The 21,109-nt window shown below is 45.4% G+C and overlaps 1 protein-coding gene across 2 annotated transcripts in view; it reads left to right on the top strand.

Annotated features, from left to right (window-relative positions):
* The window catches only part of MSRA (methionine sulfoxide reductase A), a 354,714-nt gene extending 335,967 nt beyond the window's left edge, over nucleotides 1–18,747 (top strand). For both annotated transcript variants that reach the window (XM_071742207.1, XM_071742209.1), the window contains one exon: nucleotides 17,880–18,747. In XM_071742207.1, the coding sequence (XP_071598308.1) occupies nucleotides 17,880–18,044 (165 nt within the window). In that variant the 3' untranslated portion in view covers nucleotides 18,045–18,747. The remainder of the gene's footprint in view (nucleotides 1–17,879) is intronic.
* Nucleotides 18,748–21,109: the final 2,362 nt, after the last annotated feature.

The raw sequence follows: 21,109 nt of genomic DNA, 5'->3' as shown, positions 1-21,109 counted from the left end.
CCTTAAATGAAGCAACCAACTGCAAATGTGCAGCAGAGGGGAGACACAGCAATACACTTCAACAAAAGAAATCCAAAGTGCAGCATTTTATCACCAGGAAACGTTCCCAGGACCCCGAGTGCTGAAATGTGGTCAAAAGCTGCCTTGGGGAAGTGTGCAGGGAGCTCGTTTGTTCTGTATCCAGTACTGGAAGAGAGACAGCTGTCAAACAAATCCTCAGATCCCGTTTTGTTCTTGGCCTCTTAACTCTGCTCCCACCTCCCAAATTTTGCCAGGTGAGGGCTGGAAATACAACAAAAGTTTTGCAGAGCAAAGGCAGCTTCAGAGGAGCACCCCACCACCCCAAAGACCTTTTCCTACTTCTGTTCCTTGCCGTGCAAGCAACACCAGGAAGACCCCATCCTCATTCTTGTTTTGCTGCTCATTTCAAACAGAAAGCCTGAGCCAAGGCAACCAGATGAGGGTGACATCTGGCTCCCAAACCTCTGCCAAGTTGCTGCTGCTCTGTAGCTGGCAGGGAGATGCTGTGCAGGGCATGCCAGGTTCTCACTGAAATCTGGAGTGCAGTCCCTGCGTTTTCTTTGCTTCCTCTCCAGCCACAGTCAGTTCAGTGTTTTGTTTTCCTAATGGCCAAATTCAGATCTCTTTTTCAGCCACATAAATCCGTCGGGTGGATGCTGGGAGGCTTAGACAATGAGTGGAATTTGACCCTGAAGTCTGGGATGGTCTCGTGTTTTCCTGACAAATTCACTTGTTGACTGGGAATCTCATTCAGACATCCAAGTCCTTCCTGGGGGCTGTTTGTGGTGATTGCACAGATGCAAATTGCATATGTGAAAGCAGTTTGTATCTAAAGTCTACCAGGAAGGATTAGGTAGAGGTTGGGGCAGGTGGATAAGCTAAAAACCTCTGGAGATCTCCTTTATTATGGTTTGGTTTTTTTTTTCAGTCTAAGGTGCAGCTCTTTAATAAGAAATCACTGTAGCTTGTGAAAAAAGCAGAACACTGTCACTTGTGAAAACTTTCTGTTGCTTAACAAAGGTTCTTGGGGTTAGAAGATACCTCACTAGGTCCCTGTAAGGATATGGAGCTGTTGGAGAGAATTCAGAGGCCACAGACACGATGGGAAGGCTGGAGCAGCTCTGCTCTGGGACCAGGCTGGGAGGGTTGGGGGTGCTGAGCCTGGAGAAGGCTCCAGGGAGACCTTAGAGCACTTTAGGGCTCCAGGAAAGTGGGGAAGGAACTTTTGACAAGGGCCTGGAGGGATGGGATGAGGGGTCCTTAAGGTCATCCTCAAGCTGCAAGAGGGAAGATTGACATGAGATATTTGGAAGAAATTCTTGGCTGTGAGGGTGGTGAGACCCAGATTTCCCAGAGAAGCTGTGGCTGCCCCATCCCTGGCAGTGTCTCAGCCCAGGTTGGATGGGGCTTGGAGCACCCTGGGCTGGTGGGAGGTGTCCCTGACCATGGCAGGGGGGTTGGAATGAGATGATCCTAAAGGTCCCTTCTGACCCAAACCATTCTGTGATCCTTTGCTCATGCTGGGGAGCAGTTAAATCCCAGCTGCTCAGGGGAAGCTCATTCAGGGGTGGTTTGTGAAGGAGCTGAAGCTGTAGCATCTCCCTGTTGCCTTATGAAGGATTTTTCCTTTCACCCCTCCCTCCATGCTGATGTACTCTCAGCATTTTTGGCAGCTGCCAGAGGGCATGAAAGAAATAACTATGCTGGTTTTGCAGCTGGTGTCCTGGTCAAATGCACTTTTTTCCCCTCTTCTGGTAAAACAGTTTTGCTGCAGGCACAAGTAACCATTTTTCAAAAGTGTAGGAGGAAAGTAATTGTGCTAAATAAATATGTGAGAGCTTGGGCTGTTGAACTTGCTTTGCAAAGGGCACAGGTCATTTTTCTGCTTTCCTAGTTAGCACTCAAGGTATGGCTTCTTTGCCATGGATTTGCAGATTTCTGGAGGCTCAGTCCGGGGGTTTGTAAGCAGAAGCCCTCCTGCTTTCGAGGGGCACTCACACAAGAAGTGGATATTCATTCCTGAAGAATAACTCAAATCTTTTCAGATTGTCTTGGGTGAACCAGCTCACTCTGAAAACAAAGCCTGATTTCCAGGGTCCACGTTGAAACCTTCACCCTGGAGTCTGCAGATGGGTCTGGATCAGAGAAATTGCATCGATTGTGTCTCCTTTTATCAGGTGCAGCTCTGGCAGTAGCTCAGGGCTGGTTTCATCTTTCTTGGTAGCTTTTGTGGAGCTGATTTCAGAGGAATGTGTCTTTAGACATGGCCCTCACAGGGTGATGCAGTGAATGACTCTGGATTTAGGAGATGACAGCTTGTGTTTCCCCCTCCATCATCCTGGGGACACGAGTTGACTCCTTGGAGCTGAATTCTGTTGCCTGATGCTCAAGTGTCACGGTCACATTTGTGGTGTCCTGGAGAGGCACCTGCTGGCCTTGAGATGCCATTCCAGAAGGGTGGAGGTTCCCATCAATCTTTTGTCAGCCCTGCCAACCTCCTGAGCCTATCTCTGAGCTGCCTTGCAAATAGAATTCACTGGACTCCAACTAAAGTGTGGAGCTGACAGCCCTGCCCTGCCTTCTACTCTGAGCTCAGTTGGTTTCAGCATCAAAGGAGCAAAACCAAACCAATCTATATGGAAATTCTAAGAACTGAGGATGCTTATTCAAAAGGTATTTTCATCCTCTGGCTTCAGTGAAGATCTCACAACCAGCAAATTCAAATTATCACAATTTTTTGGTTTTCAACTTCATGAGCAGTTGACCCGACCTCGATGCTGTAGGAATAGGTTAGAATATTTTGAGTTAACACCAAACTTGATCAATTATTTGTCAAATATGGGGGGATCTTTGCACTGAAGGGTATGGACAGATGCCAGCAACTAGCATGGACCACGTTTGATGCCACTCAACTGCTCAGTGTCAAATTCTGAATAACTGAACCCATGGCTCATGTATTTGTAGATTTTCTCCTTACCAATGGCATCCTGGTGCATCCTCCTGCAAAATAATCACTTGTTTCGTGGGACTCTCATGACAGTCTGCTTTATTCATGTTTGCACAAAAAAATAAATTGCTTGATATTATCCCAGTACTTGAGAGTGAAACTGTTTTTCCAGAAAAGATAACAAATAACTAATTCAGGTTTCAAAAAGCCCGTGTGCTGTTATCGTTAGTAAGGAGCTTAACCAACCTGAAAGCAAATGCTAAATGATCCAGATCTTAGTCCTATTAAGCTCGTGTGTTTCCTACCACTTAAAAGCCTTTCAAAAAAAGCTAAACATCTGGGTAAATGAGATTTTCTGGAAGGCAAGCTTTAAAGTTTACCTCCTTCTCTTTTTAAACAAGAAGGCGATGCCTCTATTTACAGTCTGTTTCTGGAACTCAAACGGAGCCTGTGCATCACTGCTGCAGTGTTTTATGGAACATCCTTTGTTTATTCACACTTGTGCCACTTTTAAACTTCAGATGTAAACAACAAAGGCTTCTTTGTATTTCACACTATCTCATACTCACTACCTTCTGAAGTCCAAAGCCAAAACACTGTGGAATTTTACCCTCCTCACACTTTCTTCTGCTTGTCGGATGTGTTCTTCCAGCTTTTTCTATTTATAGTAGCTGGAAAACTACTTATCTTCTGATTAAAATGTGCTCTGTTCGTTTTCTCTTGAATTTTCAGTCCTTGGAATGGGCTAAAATTATATTCTTTAGTAACCATTTCTAATAGAATTTTATTAGTAATGATGCACATATTTGGTAACAAAAAAAAAAATTGTCATCCTGAGGGATACAAATTTGTTTAATGTGACCAACCTGTCCATCACCTGTTACATAGATGAAAAAAAAAAATAAATTATTTCATGAACTCAGTTGGTCAGACAGAAAGGTCAGAAAGACCCAGGTTGGAAATGCAACGTGTCTCAGAACACGTTTTAGTGCAGAATGGGATGGTTTCCCTTGCAAACCAGAGTGGGAATTTTAGTTGGAAATTTCACAAAGCTTCAGCTGCACTGGTCCTTGACATCTGCCACAAGAAGTCCCCTCCTGCCTTTGTCATCCTGGGAAAGGACCTCAAATTTGTGTTTCATTTGACATGAAGAGGGTCAGGCTGTGAATGGTGCTGAATCCATCTCCTCTCTGGTTGCTGATCCCAGGAGGAGGAAGCTCTTTACTCCTCCCATTCTGTGCTTATCTCCATGGAAAAGGCAAAGCCAGACAACTCAGGCAGCTTGAAACCCTTTGCAGTGGTGTGTTGTGCACAGCCCTGTCCTATATGTGTAGTAAAAATCATAGAATCATAGAATCACAGAATTGGCTGGGTTGGAAGGGACCTCAGAGCTCATCAAGTCCAACCCTTGATCCACTCCCCCCGTGGTTCCCAGCCCATGGCACTGAGTGCCACATCCAGGCTCTTTGGAAATAGCTCCAGGGATGGAGAATCCACCCCTTCCCTGGGCAGCCCATTCCAATGCCTGAGCACCCTCTCCAGAAAGAAATTCTTTCTAATGTCCAACCTAAACCTCCCCTGGCACAACTTGAGACCTCTTGTGCCCTCTTGTCTTGCTGAGAGTTGCCTGGGAAAAGAGCCCAACCCCCCCTGGCTCCAACCTCCTTTCAGGGAGTTGGAGAGAGTGATGAGGTCTCCCCTGAGCCTCCTCTTCTCCAGCCTCAACACCCCCAGCTCCCTCAGCCCTTCCTCACAGCACTTGTGCTGGATCCCTTCACAGCCTCCTTGCTCTTCTCTGGACCTGCTCCAGCACCTCAAGCTCCTTCCTGAGCTGAGGGGCCCAGAACTGGACACAGGACTCAAGCTGTGGCCTCACCAGTGAAATGAAATGGTGTTGGGTTTTTTCCTTTCCCAGGGCCAAGCAGCAACCTTCATCCTCCTTTGTCACCCTTAATCTGTGTTTCAGCATCAGAGATTTCTGATGAGCCCATCCATCAAATCTTGTCTTCAGTTTTGGGTCCCTCACTACGAGAAGGACATTGAGGGGTTGTGGTTAGGAGGTTGAGAGAGGTTCTCCTCCCCCCCTGCTCTGCCCTGGTGAGGCCACATCTGGAATATTGTGTCCAGTTCTGGGCCCCTCAGTTCCAGAAGGACAGGGAACTGCTGGAGAGAGACCAGCACAGAGCAAGCAAGAGGATGGAGGGAGTGGAACATCTCCTGGTGAGGAAAGGCTGAGGGAGCTGGGGCTCTGCAGCTTGGAGGAGACTGAGGAACAACCTCAGTAATGTTCATAAATATGTAAAGGGAGAGAGCCAGGAGGATGCAGCCAGTAGGATGCAGCCAGTGATGCCCAATGATAGGACAAGAGGCAATGGGTAAAAGCTGGAGCATAGGAGGTGCCATGTAAATGTAAGGAAAAACTTTTTCACTGTGAGGGTGAGGGAGCCCTGGCCCAGGCTGCCCAGGGAGGTTTTGGAGTCTCCTTCCCTGGAAACATTCAAAAGCCCCTCTGGATGTGTCCCTGTGACCTCCTGTAGGTGACCCTGCTGTGACAGGGAGCTTGGACTCCCTGATATCCTTCCAGTCCCTTCCATTCTGTGATTCTGTGAGGGGTTGGAGTGTGTTCAGAGAAGGGCAACAAAGCTGGGGAAGGTTCTGGAGCACAAGTCTGCCAAGGAGCATCTGAGGGACCTGGGGGTGTTCAGCCTGGAACAAAGGAGGCTGAGGGGAGACCTTCTGACCCTCTACAACTCCCTGCAAAGAGTGACAAAAATAAAAGAAAAATTCCAGTGACGATAGCAATGCAACTCAGCTCTCTACATTAAGTAGGTGAACTGAATGTTTTTACTTCTGCATTGCAACTCCTCTGAATGAAAAATAATTAGAGTGACTTCCATTTCTTGCAAAGGAGGCACAGACAAGGGAGTGCCTTGTATGGCACAGCTCAGTCTGTGCTTTGCCATGAAGCATCATTCAGGGAGAAAACTGAGCTAATGGAAGTGGCAAAGCCTTGTCAGCATGGTATTTATAGGTGGAGTGGTTTTCTTCTGCTCACAGGCAGGATGGATTTGCTTGGTTTTACCTTTCCACTGCTTTTGGACCTGAGCTAACTTCTCAGAGTGGCTCAGGAGCATGTGGAGATGCCAGTTCTGGTCTGCAATGGATTGGAAGCTTCTGTTTTAAGCTTCAGTGCTCTGTAGAGGGGTTGTTATCAGTGGCCCCGTCACATTTTGGACGTGGCCATTTTTCATTTCAGGAAGATGAGGGTAATGGCTGAGTGATTAGTGAGGAACAGCCTGCTGTCTCCAGCCACAGAATAGATTTTTAGCTTTAGAACACTGGAAGTCAGAACAGGGCATGTCTTTTCTCAGCCATCATAAATTATCCACGCAGGATGTACAGTAAAGGGCTGTTTGGCTGCCTTAAAATTGGCCAGACAAACAGAATTTCCATCTCTCCCAATGGCTCCTTCAACACCTAATTAGTTCCCAGATGCTAGTTGAGCAAGATGTCTTTTATCTTTGCTAATGTTATCTTCCTATACCTCCTAAATGCCCCCCGGTGCCATTCTTCACTTTTATCTTTCTTCCCTCAGGAGAAGACAGGATGGGTGTTCAGGAAGCTCTGTTCTGAAGGTCAGACTTGTAAAGGCTGGAGGTCAAGTTGATCCTGTTATACGAGTCAGTATCTGGGGCAAAAGCTTTGATTCCAGAATTAGATTGATATGATGGGGAGCAGGATATGAATTGCTCTCTCTGTGTGCTCACAGGATCAGTATCCAACAGGAAAAAAAAAAAAAAAAAAATTGAATTTCAGATTTCCCTTCAGTGTCAGTCCTGTTTAATACAATTTAGGGCAAATTCAGTGTTCATTTTTTTCCTGTTGCTAGAAAGTGCAAAGAAATCTGTCCAAATCTGTGACTTCAGCTGGCACAGCTGATTGTTGTGGGCCATGAGGAAGGACACTTAGATGTAAAATAGTAGGAAATAGCAGACTAACTGTGCTCCTGAGCCTTCCTGGCCCCTCTGAGCATCACCACTTGGGGCATCAGACATGTTAACAGCCAGGCTATTGGCCAACACTGATTTACCTTGGCAGGTCTGATTTATATCCAAGCCCAGCAATTCCTTCCCCTCTGGCAGGAACGAGTGGCCAAACAGCCTCCTTCAAGCTGAGTATTTAAGAGAAAAGCATTTCAGAGAAAGCAGAGCTTCAAACCAATGGGCAGACTATAAATACACACAGCTTTCCCCTAAGGCTTCTGAAGCTCCAGCAAGGTTCAGTTTATTTGGTTCTGATGAGGAGCTCCAGTGTCTGGGGGGGGGGGGGGATTTGTCAATGGGCAAAAGCTCTGACAGAGTCAATTTGGGAGTTTTCTTGATGAGAGTCAAGATTCTTCAGCTTGGATTTTACACCACCATTTTCTTAAGTTTCTATTCTTTTTCCTTCTTATCTGCATCTCTCCTGTGCTGGAAGAATAGAGTTGTATGAACAATTCCAGCATTTCTCCTCTTTGACCAGGTTATGTAGTCCCCCCAGGATGCTTATGTCTTCAGATCTGGAATGTAGTCACAAAGCAGCTTGTTTTCCATGCCAGCAAAGACCAAAGAAAGCTGTCAAGTCGAGGGGTTTCCCCATTTCTGCTCTTAGATCCACACTGAGGATGAGGAATTTCTATCAGGGTCACTTCATAGGATCAGAACCAGGTCAGGATGGAAAAGGTGCCTCAAGGATCATCTGCTCCAGCTTCCCAGGTAATACAAGAGTTTATCTCAGATGTCTCAGCACCCCATCAAGCTGAGACTTCAAACTTTCCAAGGTGGGGGAATCCACCACTTCCCCTGGGAGACCATTCCAGTGTCTGATTGGCCTCATGGTGAAAAATTGACCTCCTTTGTGCAATCAGAATCTCAGCACTGGATCGGTGATCATCGGAATTTGATCCTTATGGGTTTCAGTCTTGCCCTGGTTGCAAGAGGCAGGCTGCAAAGTGAGTTCTGAGCCCAGATGGGTTCCCTGAGAGGATCTTAATAATACTTAGAAATTATATAGCACTCCAAAACCCTGTGTAAGCATCAGCTAATTACGGAGCACTCCAAAGCCTGTGCTAAACATGAGTGGATCAATTCTTGCACCATCTCTCAAAGACATCAATGGATGGGCATGGAGCTATTGGAACGAGTCCAGAGGAGGCCCCAAAGATGATCTGAGGGCTGGAGGATCTCTGCTATGGAGACAGACTGAGAGATTGGGGTTGTTCACCCTGAAGAAGGCTCCAGAGAGACCTTTTATTGGCCCTCCAGGACCTGAAGGGGCTACAGGAAAGCTGGGCTGGTTTAAAACTTGAAGAGGGGAGATTTAGGTTGGACATTAGGGAGAAATTCTTTAATTTGAGGGTGGTGAGACACTGGGACAGGTTGCCCAAGGAATTTGTGGCTGCCCCATCCCTGGCAGTGTCTCAGCCCAGGTTGGATGGGGCTTGGAGCACCCTGGGCTGGGGGAGGTGTCCCTGCCCATGCAGGGGGGTTGGAACTGGATGAGCTTTAAGGTCCCTTCCATCCCAAACCATTCTGGGATTCTCTGATGTTTCTGTGATATCATCAAATCCACTGTGCAGAGGGGTAACTGGGAAGAGGAGAATGTGGCTATCTGGTCCCAGTCCATGCTCACTGCCCAGTTTGGTAGCTGGGGTTGGATTTCAGCACTTCCCAGCCACTGCTCCCTCATGTTCTTTGGCAGCATCCATCTTCCTCTCTGGCTTGCTGTGAGTAAACATGAGTCCCCAAAGGAGGTCACCTACATGGCTGCAAATGTGGATTTTAGCAACTAGCCATGATTGCAGCTCGTCCCCAGGGCTTTGTAGAGGTCACTGGCACAAATCAGCTTGGAAAAGCCAACATCAGTAAGTGGCAAGGAGAAGACTGGGCCCAGCCCAGCAAACTGAATTTTAATATTCACTGGAATTACAGTGGAGTGTTCAGCAGTGAGGTGCTCCAGCCAACTGGAGACAGCACAAAGGAAAATGTTTAAAATAATGTATGATTGAAATGTTATACTGCAGAGCAGGCTGCCTTCCAGAAAAGAAGAGGTTTATCTACATGACACCTAGAAAACGGAGGAGAAAATAAAGCATTCTTTTCAAATTGTGCATTATTGAGGCCTTACACTACTAATTTTGTTGGTTCCTTTGGACCAAAGTAGGACGTGGCTGCTCCTCAGTACAAATGAGCAGCTCTTGCTGAATTTCTGCCCCCAAGCCTGCCAGCAACTAATCCACAAACTTGGCAAAGTTGGTTAATTTTTATTCCAGTTTAAAGTATCACAGTAATCATGTATCTCAGGTTTGTGTACCCCCACCCTGCAGAAGTGTCAGTCCTTTAAGTCTCAGGGATTTTTGGAATTCAACAGAGTTGAATGCCAGTATTGCTGCTGATGGTCTGAAATTTTGAGTAGCCAATATCATAAAAGGGAAGCCCTAGAGATTTTATATCTCCTCTGCTCTGCTCTGCTGAGACCCCACCTGGAGTTGTGTGTCCAGGTGTCTGGAGTCCCCAACAGCAGAAGGACACAGAGCTCCTGGAAGGTGTCCAGAGCAGAGCCACTCAAATGTTCAGAGGGCTGAGCACCTCCCTGGGAAGCCAGGCTGAGGGATTGGGGTTGTTCAGCCTGGAGAAGAGGAGGCTCCCAGGTGAGCTCAGAGCAACCTCCCAATATCTGAAGGGGCTCCAAGAAAGCTGGGGGAGGGCTTTGGACACGGGGGGGTAGGGAGGGGACAAGGGAAATGGGTTAAAACTGGAAGAGGGGAGATTGAGGTTGGACATGAGGAAGAAATTCTTGAATTTGAAGGTGGTGAGACCCTGGAACAGGTTGCCTGAGGAATTTGTGGCTACCCCATCCCTGGCAGTGTAGAAGGTCAGGTTGTACAGAGCTCTGAGCAACCTTTTTCCAATTAAATCCCTGCACCTGGCAGAGGGGGTGGACTAAATGACCTTTACAAGTCTTTTCCAAACCAAACTGTTCCATGAGTTTCTGACTCTGTGAACCCTCATTGGCTTCCCAGGTGCAGGCAGAAGCTCATGGAACTGTGGCTGCCCCATCCCTGGCAGTGTCTCAGCCCAGGTTGGATGGGGCTTGGAGCACCCTGGGCTGTGGGAGGTGTCCCTGCCCATGCAGGGGGTTGGAACTGGATGAGCTTTAAGGTCCCTTCCAACCCAAACCTTTCTAGGAGTCTATAAATTGGTGCTTCCCTCTGCAGCACTCAGCTGCCTCACAACTCTACATCAAGGATGAAAGATGCCACAGCAGCACAAGGTGCCACAGGTGTCAAGATACAAGAGGATCACACGTTTTCAACATCAGTGATTTTAGTGGAGCCATTAAAAAATCAGTATCTTGGTGTAACTTGCTGAGCCATGAGATGAATGGATGTTGCAGTGGGCTGAGTATGGGCTGTGAGCTGATTCAAGCACAGGATGATGCTGTTTTTATTAAAAGCCACAAAATGCTGGAAACCAATTAATGCTCTGCTGCTTTGCTAATGCCTCTGCTCAGAAAATTAAGTGGTTTCCTTTAACAAAACCAATTTCAAAGCTTTTTTTTTTTGGGCAAGTTTATAGTTGAGTTCAACCCCTTCTGTAAACATTTTCAGCCCAGCTTATCAGCATGTCAGTGGCTTCCAGTCTGTTCTTTTAGGTATTTGGAGGTACAGATGCTTTTCTGGAACAGTTAAATACAAATTCTTAAGGCACTTTTGCAAGTTTTAGCTACTTTTAAGTAGCTGTGGCCCTGTCTGCTTTTGCTTACCTGGAATAACTCAGCAGATTTTACCATGTCACTATCATCTCTTCCCCTTTTTCCATCTCTTTTATGAGTCTATTCAACTGCCCAGTTTCCCCAGACAGGTAACTGGTAATCTCCCTCCCTCAGCTCAACAGGGTGCTGAGACATCTCACAGCAACAATATTAGAAGGCTTGGACCAGATGATCCTTGAGGTCCCTTCCAACCTGATATTTTATGATTCTTTGATTCCATCTGAATATAAACAAGGAGCCAAACACCTTGAATATGTTGTTGCACTTCTGTAACATCAAATGATTAAATATTTTGATATATTGGGTGTACTGTGTGCTAAATGCAGCTGCTTGGGAGTAAATGAAGAAGAACCTTCTGTGGTTTTACTGGTTTGGTTTATTCTACTGGGTAATCTCTGCTGTTGAGGACAGCATTTCACATCACCTCACATAACTACACTGAATTATTTGTAGGTGTGATGACCTGAACCCAATCACCCAGAGATGCTGAGGGACATGGTTTGGTGATGGACTTGGCAGTGCTGGGTTAATGCTTGGACTTGATGATCTTAAAGGTCTTTTCTAGCCCAAACAACTTGGCTGCCAGTGGAACAACCCCATTCTCTTAACATGCAGACTTTGCTGCATCCCAGTGACCCACTGGATGGCCTTCAAGTTAAAAAGCCCCAAGGATGATACTCTAATCAGTAAAAGAGATCTTTAAAGAACTTGGACATCTCTTAAAATCTTTTTAAGAGCACTTGTATGCTATGGAGGCTCCTTCCTCAGTGGAGGTGGAGCTGGTAGCTCTGGGTGATGTGGTGGACACTTGAATAACCAACTGGTGTGGTTCCAATGGAAAAAAAAAAAAAAAAAAAAAAAAAAAAGTAGGGTTTGATTTGATGCAACCTCTTGTGGTTCCAAGCTTATGAGTCCAAAATAATGTCTCCCCTGAGAGTGGTCTTTGTTCCTGGTGCTGTGTATGTCGTGGTCATCTGTATGGCACCAGGTGTTTGCTGGCCCAATATCCCTACTGCAAGAGGAATTCTGTAGGCAATGCCCCAGTGCAGACCTCCACTCTTGGCCCCACCAAGAGGAAAATTGCTTCTTGACACTATGTGCTGCCCAAAGCCAACTATAAATGCAAATCTGCATGCACAGTAGTTGCTCCAGTTCAGTAATTCACTAATATACTTACTTTCCTTAGGACAGTTCAGCATTTTAGGAGAGAAAAAAAACCAGGGGGGTTGGAACTGGATGAGCTTTAAGGTTCCTTCCAACCCAAACCGTTCTATGAATCTATGATTTTTATTTTTTTTTTTTTCATTTTTGCAGCAGAAGATATAATGGCATGGGCAGGCAATGAATTTAAAGCAAAGGAGGAGAAATAATGCTTCCCTGGGCAGTAGCAAAAGAGGAAAGCTTGATCTGCCCGTGCAGGACTTGACATAGGCAACACCATAGCAGAAAACCACATAATTCCTCATGTCTATGTTCCCAGGAATTTAGGGGCTGCCCCATGGTTTTGATTTTGAGGAGCTGTCTCAGTTTCAAGCTCCAGCAAAAGAGACTCAGAGCAAATCAGTGAATCAAGCAGTGGCAGAGCAGTGCAGCTTAAACTGGGAGTCACTTGCTGGGATTTAAATTGGCCTTGGGACTGAAGGAATGAAAGGTGAGGACTTAAGATATCTCCAAGATGATCCAGAAGAATTGTAGATAATTTAGGTCTCTTGAAATACCAGTGTTTCAGAGTTGATGTGACTTGAGCAGAGAAAACTGGTGGTTTTCACACATAACATATTTTATTTGAAGAGGTGTATGAAAGGGAGAAAGGAGCTGTGGAATAAGATGAAAGCTTCCCTTCTGAATGAATAACTGGTCAGAGATAGGAAATAAAAAGTACAAATAACTGGAAAGTTTTTGCAATGAAGGGAGATTACCAGTTACCTGTCTGGGGAAACTGGGCAGTTGAATAGACTCATAAAAGAGATGGAAAAAGGGGAAGAGATGATAGTGACATGGTAAAATCTGCTGAGTTATTCCAGGTAAGCAAAAGCAGACAGGGCCACAGAAAGTTGGAGAGGAATCTGACAATATCAAGCTTCTGGGCAATAAAATAGCTGCTGCAATTCCATGTTGATAATAGTGGAGTGCAGGCACAATGACAGGGTTGAAATTAGCCCATGACAGAGGCCCTGGCATCACTGCAGATGGTTCTTTGAAAAGTGTCTGCTGGGTGCTCAGCAGAGGTCAGAAAGGCAAATGGAATGCTAAGAATTGCTGGGAAAATAATGGGGAAGAAAAGAGAAAATGTAAGTGCACCGCTGAGTAAATCCGTGGTGATCTCAAAGAGAATGCAGCTCCACTCACCCCACCTCGATGCAGCAGGAAAACAGAACTAGAAAAGATGCAGAAAAGGGTGAGGAGGCTGACCTGAGTGATGAAGTGGAGAGTCTAAGACTGGGAAGCTTGCTGAAGAAATGAATGAGCAGGATTAAGGCAGAGGAGGAGAACCAGGATGGCGTGGAAAGAGTGAGTAAGGAATTATTCACTCTAAATGTATTTAGACATGAGGAAGAAAGTCTTTAATTTAAGGGTGGTGAGATCCTGGCCCAGGTTTCCCGGAGAAGCTGTGGCTGCCCCATCCCTGGCAGTGTCTCAGCCCAGGTTGGATGGGGCTTGGAGCACCCTGGGCTGGGGGAGGTGTCCCTGAGCATGCAGGGGGTTGGAACTGGATGAGCTTTAAGGTCCCTTCCAACCCAAACCATGCCATGAACCTATGATTTTTTTTTGCAGCAGAGGATGTAATGGCAGGGGCAGGCAATGAATTTAAAGCAAACAACAAGAGAAAAAATGCTTCCATGGGCTATAATAAAAGAGGAACCTCGTCAAGCAATCTTTAACATACTGGAGGTACAGGGTGTTTAAATGAGGTTATGGTGATGTTCTGAGCACTGTCTCCAACACAGAACCATAGAATGGTTTGGGCTGGAAAGGGACATTAAAGATCATCTAGTTCTGTACCCCTGCCATGGGCAGGAACACCTCCCACTGGACCCAGTTGCTCAAACTCCATCTAACCTGGCACTGAAGTTGTTCCTCCAGCACCTCTCCTGATGCTTGGGTTGAACTTGTCCCCTCGGTCTTCTACAGCTGGGTGAGGTTTGCTTTCTGCTTTGGTTTGACTTCACACCAGGAGAACCTAGCAGGGCTTTGGGGCTGGATCAGATAAAAAAGATAAAAATCAGATAAAAAAGAACAATGTGATCTTCTGCTATGATCTCTCTTATGACAAAAGCCACAGAAATCCCTTGAATGAATGAGTGGATGAATTGTCTTTGAAGTGCAGTAGAATATTGACAAGAAGAAGATCAAATGGTGCCTTAAAACTTTCCTACACTGAGTAAAAGCTCCCAAGGGTTAACTCCTCTCTCCTTACCTTGGTCCTTCCCACATCTGCATGCTGAGGCTGCAGCAGCCCTTTTGGCTGCAACGGGGGAAAAGTCGGATAGCTCAGGAATTTTGAGACAGCGAGGACCCAAAGTCTGCCAGAACGAGATCATCATCCAGTTATATCTGGCTCGACAGCAAGAAATCAGTCAAGGGTGGGCTGATTTACACCTGCTGGAGCCAGCACATCCTGAACTTCCTCATCTTTCCCAGTGATGTTTTGATCTTCGCCTCGACACCGTCAGGAAAATATTTTCCCCTTTGCAGATCAAAACACTCAAGGTAGTGTTTGGCAGAGCATCAGAGCCTGAGGTTCCTGCTGGTTCTGACAACAGTGCTGGTGTCTTTTGCTAATGACCCAAGTGTAATATAATGAGTTGTCTTGGGCTTCTGCTTTATTCAGCACGCAGCCTTTTTAATAGACTGTTAGGAATGCTGAAAGGGATAAATGATGTTTATGCCCTCTTGTGGTACCGTATTGAACAGAATGGATTTTCTAACTGACAAAATTAGGCTGATGATGGAAAAGTCCCAGGTAGGAGTCTGTAATGAATATTGTTTTGCACAGCAGAAAAATATCCATCCCTCCAGCAGCATCCTCATGACTCAGCTGAAGGGGGCGAAACCAATTTTAAAGGCATTTACAGCAGTGAGTAAATGACTAATACCCATGATGACAGAGTTTGTGCCATCTTTCTGGGGTGAAGATGATTTTAAAAGTGTTTTTTTTTCTTTGCTGGGAAGGTTAGAAAGGAAGTGAAATACTGCTTTCTAAAAGCTGTTGTGTTGTCACCTCTCTGGGTTGGTTGGTGCTGACATTCACATTTTTTATCTTCTTGGACAGGTAAATAATCTGATTCCCTTGGGACAAAAGCTGTCCCAAAGATGAAAAAAAGCTCTTTGGTGATTTTTGTTGGGGAAAAAAAGGCAGATTCCTTTCAAACTGGCCTTGCTGTCCTGCTGTGTTCAAATACAATGAATTAACCAGCTGAGAATTTAGATGTAGGGCTGGCAACCCAGAGGCTCCCCAGACAAGTCAGTCACAGATTTTGTGTCAATCATCTTATTACTTCATTCCTGACTGAAAACTGAATACAACTGGAACAGGTTGCCCAAGGAAGTTGTGGCTGCCCCCTCGAGCAACCTGGTTTGGTGGAAGGTGGCCCTGGGCAAGCAGGGGGGTTGGAACTGGATGAGCTTTAAAATGATGATCCCTGAAACGTTGCCAGAATAAATCAGACTAATTCCCTACAAAGTCCAGCAGGTTGTGGTCGGTCAGTGTTGAGGTAGAACCTGGAAAACCTTGTGGCTGGGAATTCAAAGCCTTTTTTTTCATCCCAAATAATCACCTAGGATTAATTAAGGATTAATTAATCACCTTAAGGATTAATTAACACTGGGAGGAGCGATTAGTTCCATTACATGTCATCTTTCTGTCCAGCCACCAGGTCTGTAGAACATTATTGGAAAGAGGAAGGGGATGATTTCCTTTCCCAATCCATGATGAGCACAACCACAACAGGGAGTTGAGTTCAAGTGGGAGTTGTGAGCTTAAGGAGGAAGCTTCAGGAAAAACTCTTTAACAAATGGTAAATATTAGAATGGCCTCCTGGAGACAGCTGGAGGATCTCCATCTCCTAAAGTCGTTCAGAAACAAATGATTGCTGGGATTAAGGTGGCTGTCATTTGATATATGATGGTTGAAGAAGTTGGACTTCATGATTTAAAACAGGTATAAAAGCTCTGGTGTTTTGTAGGGTTTTTTTTGTTTTTTGGTGTTTTTTTTTGGTTTTTTTTTTCTGTGATTCTGTGTGATGATTTCTTTTTATTAGGTTTTTTTATTAGTATGGTGAGACAACACATATTTACCTGGTAATCTTAAATGCTGACCCTTCATTCTTACAGTGGATCTCAGGTCTGACTGATTGCAGGTTTATCTACATCCTGTTCTTTTAAAGTATACTTTGTAAGTGTAGTCTGACACCAATTAAAATGCTTATTAGGAATTTTAAGTGCTGATTAGGTTATCATGGACTTCACTGACCACAGGTTATGTCTTCTCTGAGACAAGAACTGACTCAAGATGTTGGTGATCACCACTTTCCTTAGAAAAGGAAAATTCAGTAGGAAAAATGTAATGGAAAATTGTATTAAAGAGAAATTTTCTCTGTCAGAAACCATTCAAGAGCTTCCAATTCAGTAAGGGGATATCAGAAAGAAAGTTAAGTCCAATTTTAAATCCCCACCCACATTCCTTCTTCTTTTTCCTCAGATGATTATTGCTCCTGGTCCACATATTGTCAAAGCTTTCAGAAATGAGCAATAATTTGCCTTAAAAATACCTTCCTGGTCCTGATGAAACTGTTCTATTTGAAGAACGAGTTTGCAGCCCCTCTGTGCAAAGAACCCAAATGCCCTTAATTCTCTATACCATTTGTGGGGCTAAAATTCCACCCAGGAATTCATCTTGGTCTGAGCAGGATTCTTGGTGGACCACGAAGGCACCTGCCAGGTGAAGCTTTGGGACACTGCAGGACACCAGGCTGGATCCAAATGAGCTCTGATCCAAGTTTATTTTCCACATTTCTTGGTGGCACATCCCTGCTTGATGGGGTTAATCCAGGGTGAAGGACAAATGTGTGGCCAGAGCAAAGGAAAGAAATGAGCCATTAAAACTGGAGGGTGCCCAACCTCCTCACACAGCCTCCTCTTCTCACGTGGTGCCTGAGATGTCTCCTGGCAAAATCACCTGAGAGCAAGGAGAAAGGACTTTTCAGGGATGTGCCACTGTCAGGGTTTAACACTGGCCTGGCAATTAAACCAAATAACAGATGCTCTCTATTAATCCCCCTCCCCTCCCTGATAAAGAAAGGAGAGAAAATAAGGGAGAGAAACTTATGGGTTAGAAACTAAGCTACACAGCTTTAATGGAACAGGAATGATAAAAAGGAAAAAAATTACTAAATCTATACAAATATACAGGGAAATGGATCCCATGTTCCTCCCCCCTTTCCCCCAATAACTCTCCCATCCCCACTGAGGCTGCAGGGCAGCCCTGGGAAAGTCCAAGCTGGAATCCTGGGGTCAGCAGCAGTTGGGAGCTGGAGGCAGGAACACACAGATTCAGGCTGGCATGGATCAGGAGCACAGGCAGAGGAAGGGATGGAATCCTCCCAGGATGCCAAAACAAACAGGGAGAGGGGAAGAAGGGGAAGCAGGAAGGGGTTTGACCCTGGTGATCCCTCTTATTTCTCCTGAGTATGAGGTGTATGGGATGGAATCCTCTGTTTGGCCAATTCTGGTCATTTCTCTTGTCCCTTCCTTCCTAAGGGAGGGTTCCAGGTGGGACCTTTTTACTCCTTTTCTCCTTCTGGAAGGCAAAATGTTGCTCAGAGCTGAGCAGTTCCTTGGTTCTGCAGCCCATTCTCCAGCTGTAACTATAACCATGGAGTGGGATCAGTCCCAGCAGCAGCCACTGCCTGAGAAACTTGCTGTTCATTTCAGCAAGTGCAGCTCCTGACAAGAGACTGAGCTGGAAGCAGAAGTACAAGACAGAAAATCACTTTTATCCTGACCCAAACCAGGACAGCCACAAATGTGGTCCAAGCTCTGAGAGATGTCTGAAAGAAAGAACAACCCACTAATGGTTTTCCATCGTGTTTCTTGACAGGTATTGACAGAAGGTGGGTTTGGTACCATCACAACAGAAATCCGGGAGGCTCCAGAGTTTTATTATGCTGAAGATTATCATCAGCAGTACCTGAGTAAGAACCCTGGTGGATACTGTGGCCTTGGGGGCACGGGGCTTTCCTGTCCTATTGGGATCAAGAAATAACCTGTGCTTCCACCACCACCTCTACTGTGGTTTAGGGGGTGAGAAAAAGGACCCCTCAACTCTTAGAGGTGTCACAGTACTCCCTGCATCAAAATTTAGGAACCTGCTGGAGTGGTCTTCCATAATCTGAGCTATTTCCCAGACAATGACATCAAGAATCAAACTAGAAGCAGAAATTGCCTCTGGTCCAATGTAGCTTCTTGCTCTTTGCAGCTCTCTGGGTTTTCTTGTTGGCATTTGGGGAGAAAAGAATCTTCTAAAAGTTTGGCTTGAAATGCTGTTAAAAGGATGAAATAGGGGGGTGGGGGGCTGCACCTGCTGACTGCTTTGCATTGCTGATCTCTGCATGGGTTTTCCTGGGCTAAGGAATTTGTTCATTTTTTCTCCATTTGTTCATTTTTGTCTCCAAGAGTTGTGACTTTTGGAGACATGGATGGGCTCATCTTAACTATCACAACCCTGTAATTTGATGTCTCTGAGAATGGTGAATTCCTAAGCTCAGTAATTCTCTCGCAATTCCACTTTCACAGCACCGTGTAATATGACCTGTAGTGCCTATTTTCTGAAACAATTTTAGGAAGAAAAAGTAAAAATTGTAATGTGATACTTCTTCTTGACAGCTCCAAAAAGTGTATAAATACAAAAAAAAGAAATATATTTCATTTCCCAAAATACAATTAATAAAAAAGAAAAAAAATAAAAATTGTCTGCATTGTGTTCCATGGCTCAAATATGTATCAGGATAGATCTAAAAAAAAAAAAAAATCAAATATTATAGAAGGCTGCAGCCTGCTAATTAAATGCCAGGGCTTTTAAAATCTGTATTGTTGTGGATGACAGTATGGAGGAGTAGAATTCATGTTGGCCACACTGTAACATAAATATTCCTGTGATTAATTCTTTGCACTTCATTAAATCGTGGAGCCCACCCCAAGAGCAGAGCTCCTGATGGCAGGTGCTGTGCTGATGTGGTCAGGCAGCCTCTGCCCCAGTGCCTGGACAGCCAGAACAATAACAGGACAGCCAGAAAAAGGCAAAATTCATTTTTGTTTTATTGATGGAGTTCTCAACTGAGACTAAAGGACATAGGGAATGCAGGGATTATCCTTCAGGGATATGGGATAGGTTGCCTTGGGAGGTTGTTGATGCCCCATCCATGGCAGTGTCTCAGCCCAGGTTGGATGGGGCTTGGAGCAACCTGGGCTGGGGGAGGTGTCCCTGACCATGGAATGGGGTTGGATCTTGATGGTCTTTAAGGTCCTTTCCAGCCCAAACCATTTTATGATGCTGTGAACTCAGGGGTTATGTGTGTTCTATGGGGTATCCCAGAGCAAACAGCTCCAGGTGGGGATGGATTGGTCCCACCCATTTAACTTGCTGCTTGCTGTGGGATGTGTGGGCATGAGCCTGACTGGTGTGTCCTATGTGTCCTATTTTGGAGGCTGTCTTAATCACTAAATCTGATGAACACGTGTCATTGGGGTGTGATTTATTCAGGGAAAGCCTGTAGAGGCCTGCCTAGATGTGCCAGTTCTGGGCAGCAAAGCCCATAAAGCCATTTTTGAGGGGCAGATGATGAGGCCCCAAAGACACAGATCCACAGCTTTTAGATAGCTCTCCATGGCACTCAACTCCATCCCTTGTTTTCCTATTTCACAGAATAACAGACTATCTTTGGCTGGAAGAGACCTTCGAGGCCATCCAGCCTAACCTTATTTCCTGCTCACCAGCTCAGGTTTTTTGCTCACAAAGGCCCCAGACAGCTCCAGGAGTATCTCCTGTAACCACCCAGCAGATCTTGTTGCAGGCTTGGAGTGACTGAAAATGGGCATTAGATAACTCTTCAGGCCTGTAAATCCATTTCTCAAGTCCTGCCTGCCTCATTCATGACACTTCATGCCAGAGAAATCAGCTTCCCCATCCTCCTTGCTCCTCAGCTGATCTGTGTTTATTCCAGTCTCCAAGCTCAAAGGAAACCTGTCCTTTCCTTTAGTAACTGAAGAGGCTACAGGAAAGCTGGGGAGGGATTTTTTAGGCTGTCAGGGAGTGATAGGACATGGGGGAATGGATTCAAACTAGAGGAGGGGAGGTTTAGATTGGAAGTTAGGAAGAAGTTCTTCCCCATGAGGGTGGTGAGACCCTGGCACAGGTTGCCCAGAGAGGTGGTGGAAGCCCCATCCATCCCTGGAAGTTTTTAAGGCCAGGCTGGAGAGGGCTCTGAGCAACCTGAGCTGGTGGAACCAGATGATCTTTAGGGTCCCTTCCAACCCTGAAAATTCCATGATTCTGTGCTATAGATGAGCAAATGTCTCATTCTGTACTCAGAGTGTGGCCTCCGACCATCTTACGAGTCCTTTCTGGATATGGGCAAGAGGATCACAGAGGGGGATATGCCAAGGATGAGGAGCCATCTCTGGCAGGATTACCATGTTAGGCTCTTTCTGGAGATGCCCCAGTATGTGCCCACATCACAGTTGAGATTTCCAGTTGCTGTGGTAACTGCTTTCCTGTCCTTGACGTGTTGTGCCACTGAATTGTTCCAGTGCTCACTGTCAAGGGAACCAGCACTTCCATCTCATTTTCGAGGCATGAGCTGACATAAAGGCAAAGAAGAGAGGAAAATAAAGCCTGACTTCCATCCTCTGCATTTTTAACCTTGCTGTAATTCAGACTTTCAGTGGGATAAATCCTGAGGTGTTCCCATAAGGCATTTCAGAGCTGAAAAATTTGGGTGCATATAAATTGTTGCTCATTTCCCTTTCATCCTATCCCCCCCTACCCTCCATACTATCATTATAGTTTTGAAACAAATATTAAAGTCTTTGGAGAAGGCATCATTCTGTCCTTAATATACCTGGGCTCAAGTCTGAACCTTGCTGAGAGGTTTTTAAGTCCTGTCCTGATGGAATTAATGAGTCAGTTTAGAATTCAGCATTGATGAGTCCATTGATGCTAAAATTGGCCCACACCAAAATCCTATTCCAAAATACAAAAAGAAAAAAACCCCAAACAATCCACAAAATACCAAAATACACAGAATTAATTATGGAGTTACTGATAGGGTG

The sequence above is a fragment of the Heliangelus exortis genome, chromosome 3, assembly GCF_036169615.1.
Source record: "Heliangelus exortis chromosome 3, bHelExo1.hap1, whole genome shotgun sequence".
Taxonomy (NCBI): domain Eukaryota; kingdom Metazoa; phylum Chordata; class Aves; order Apodiformes; family Trochilidae; genus Heliangelus; species Heliangelus exortis.
The sequence above is the reverse complement of the archived record's forward strand: the minus strand, read 5'-3'. Positions and strand labels throughout refer to the sequence as shown.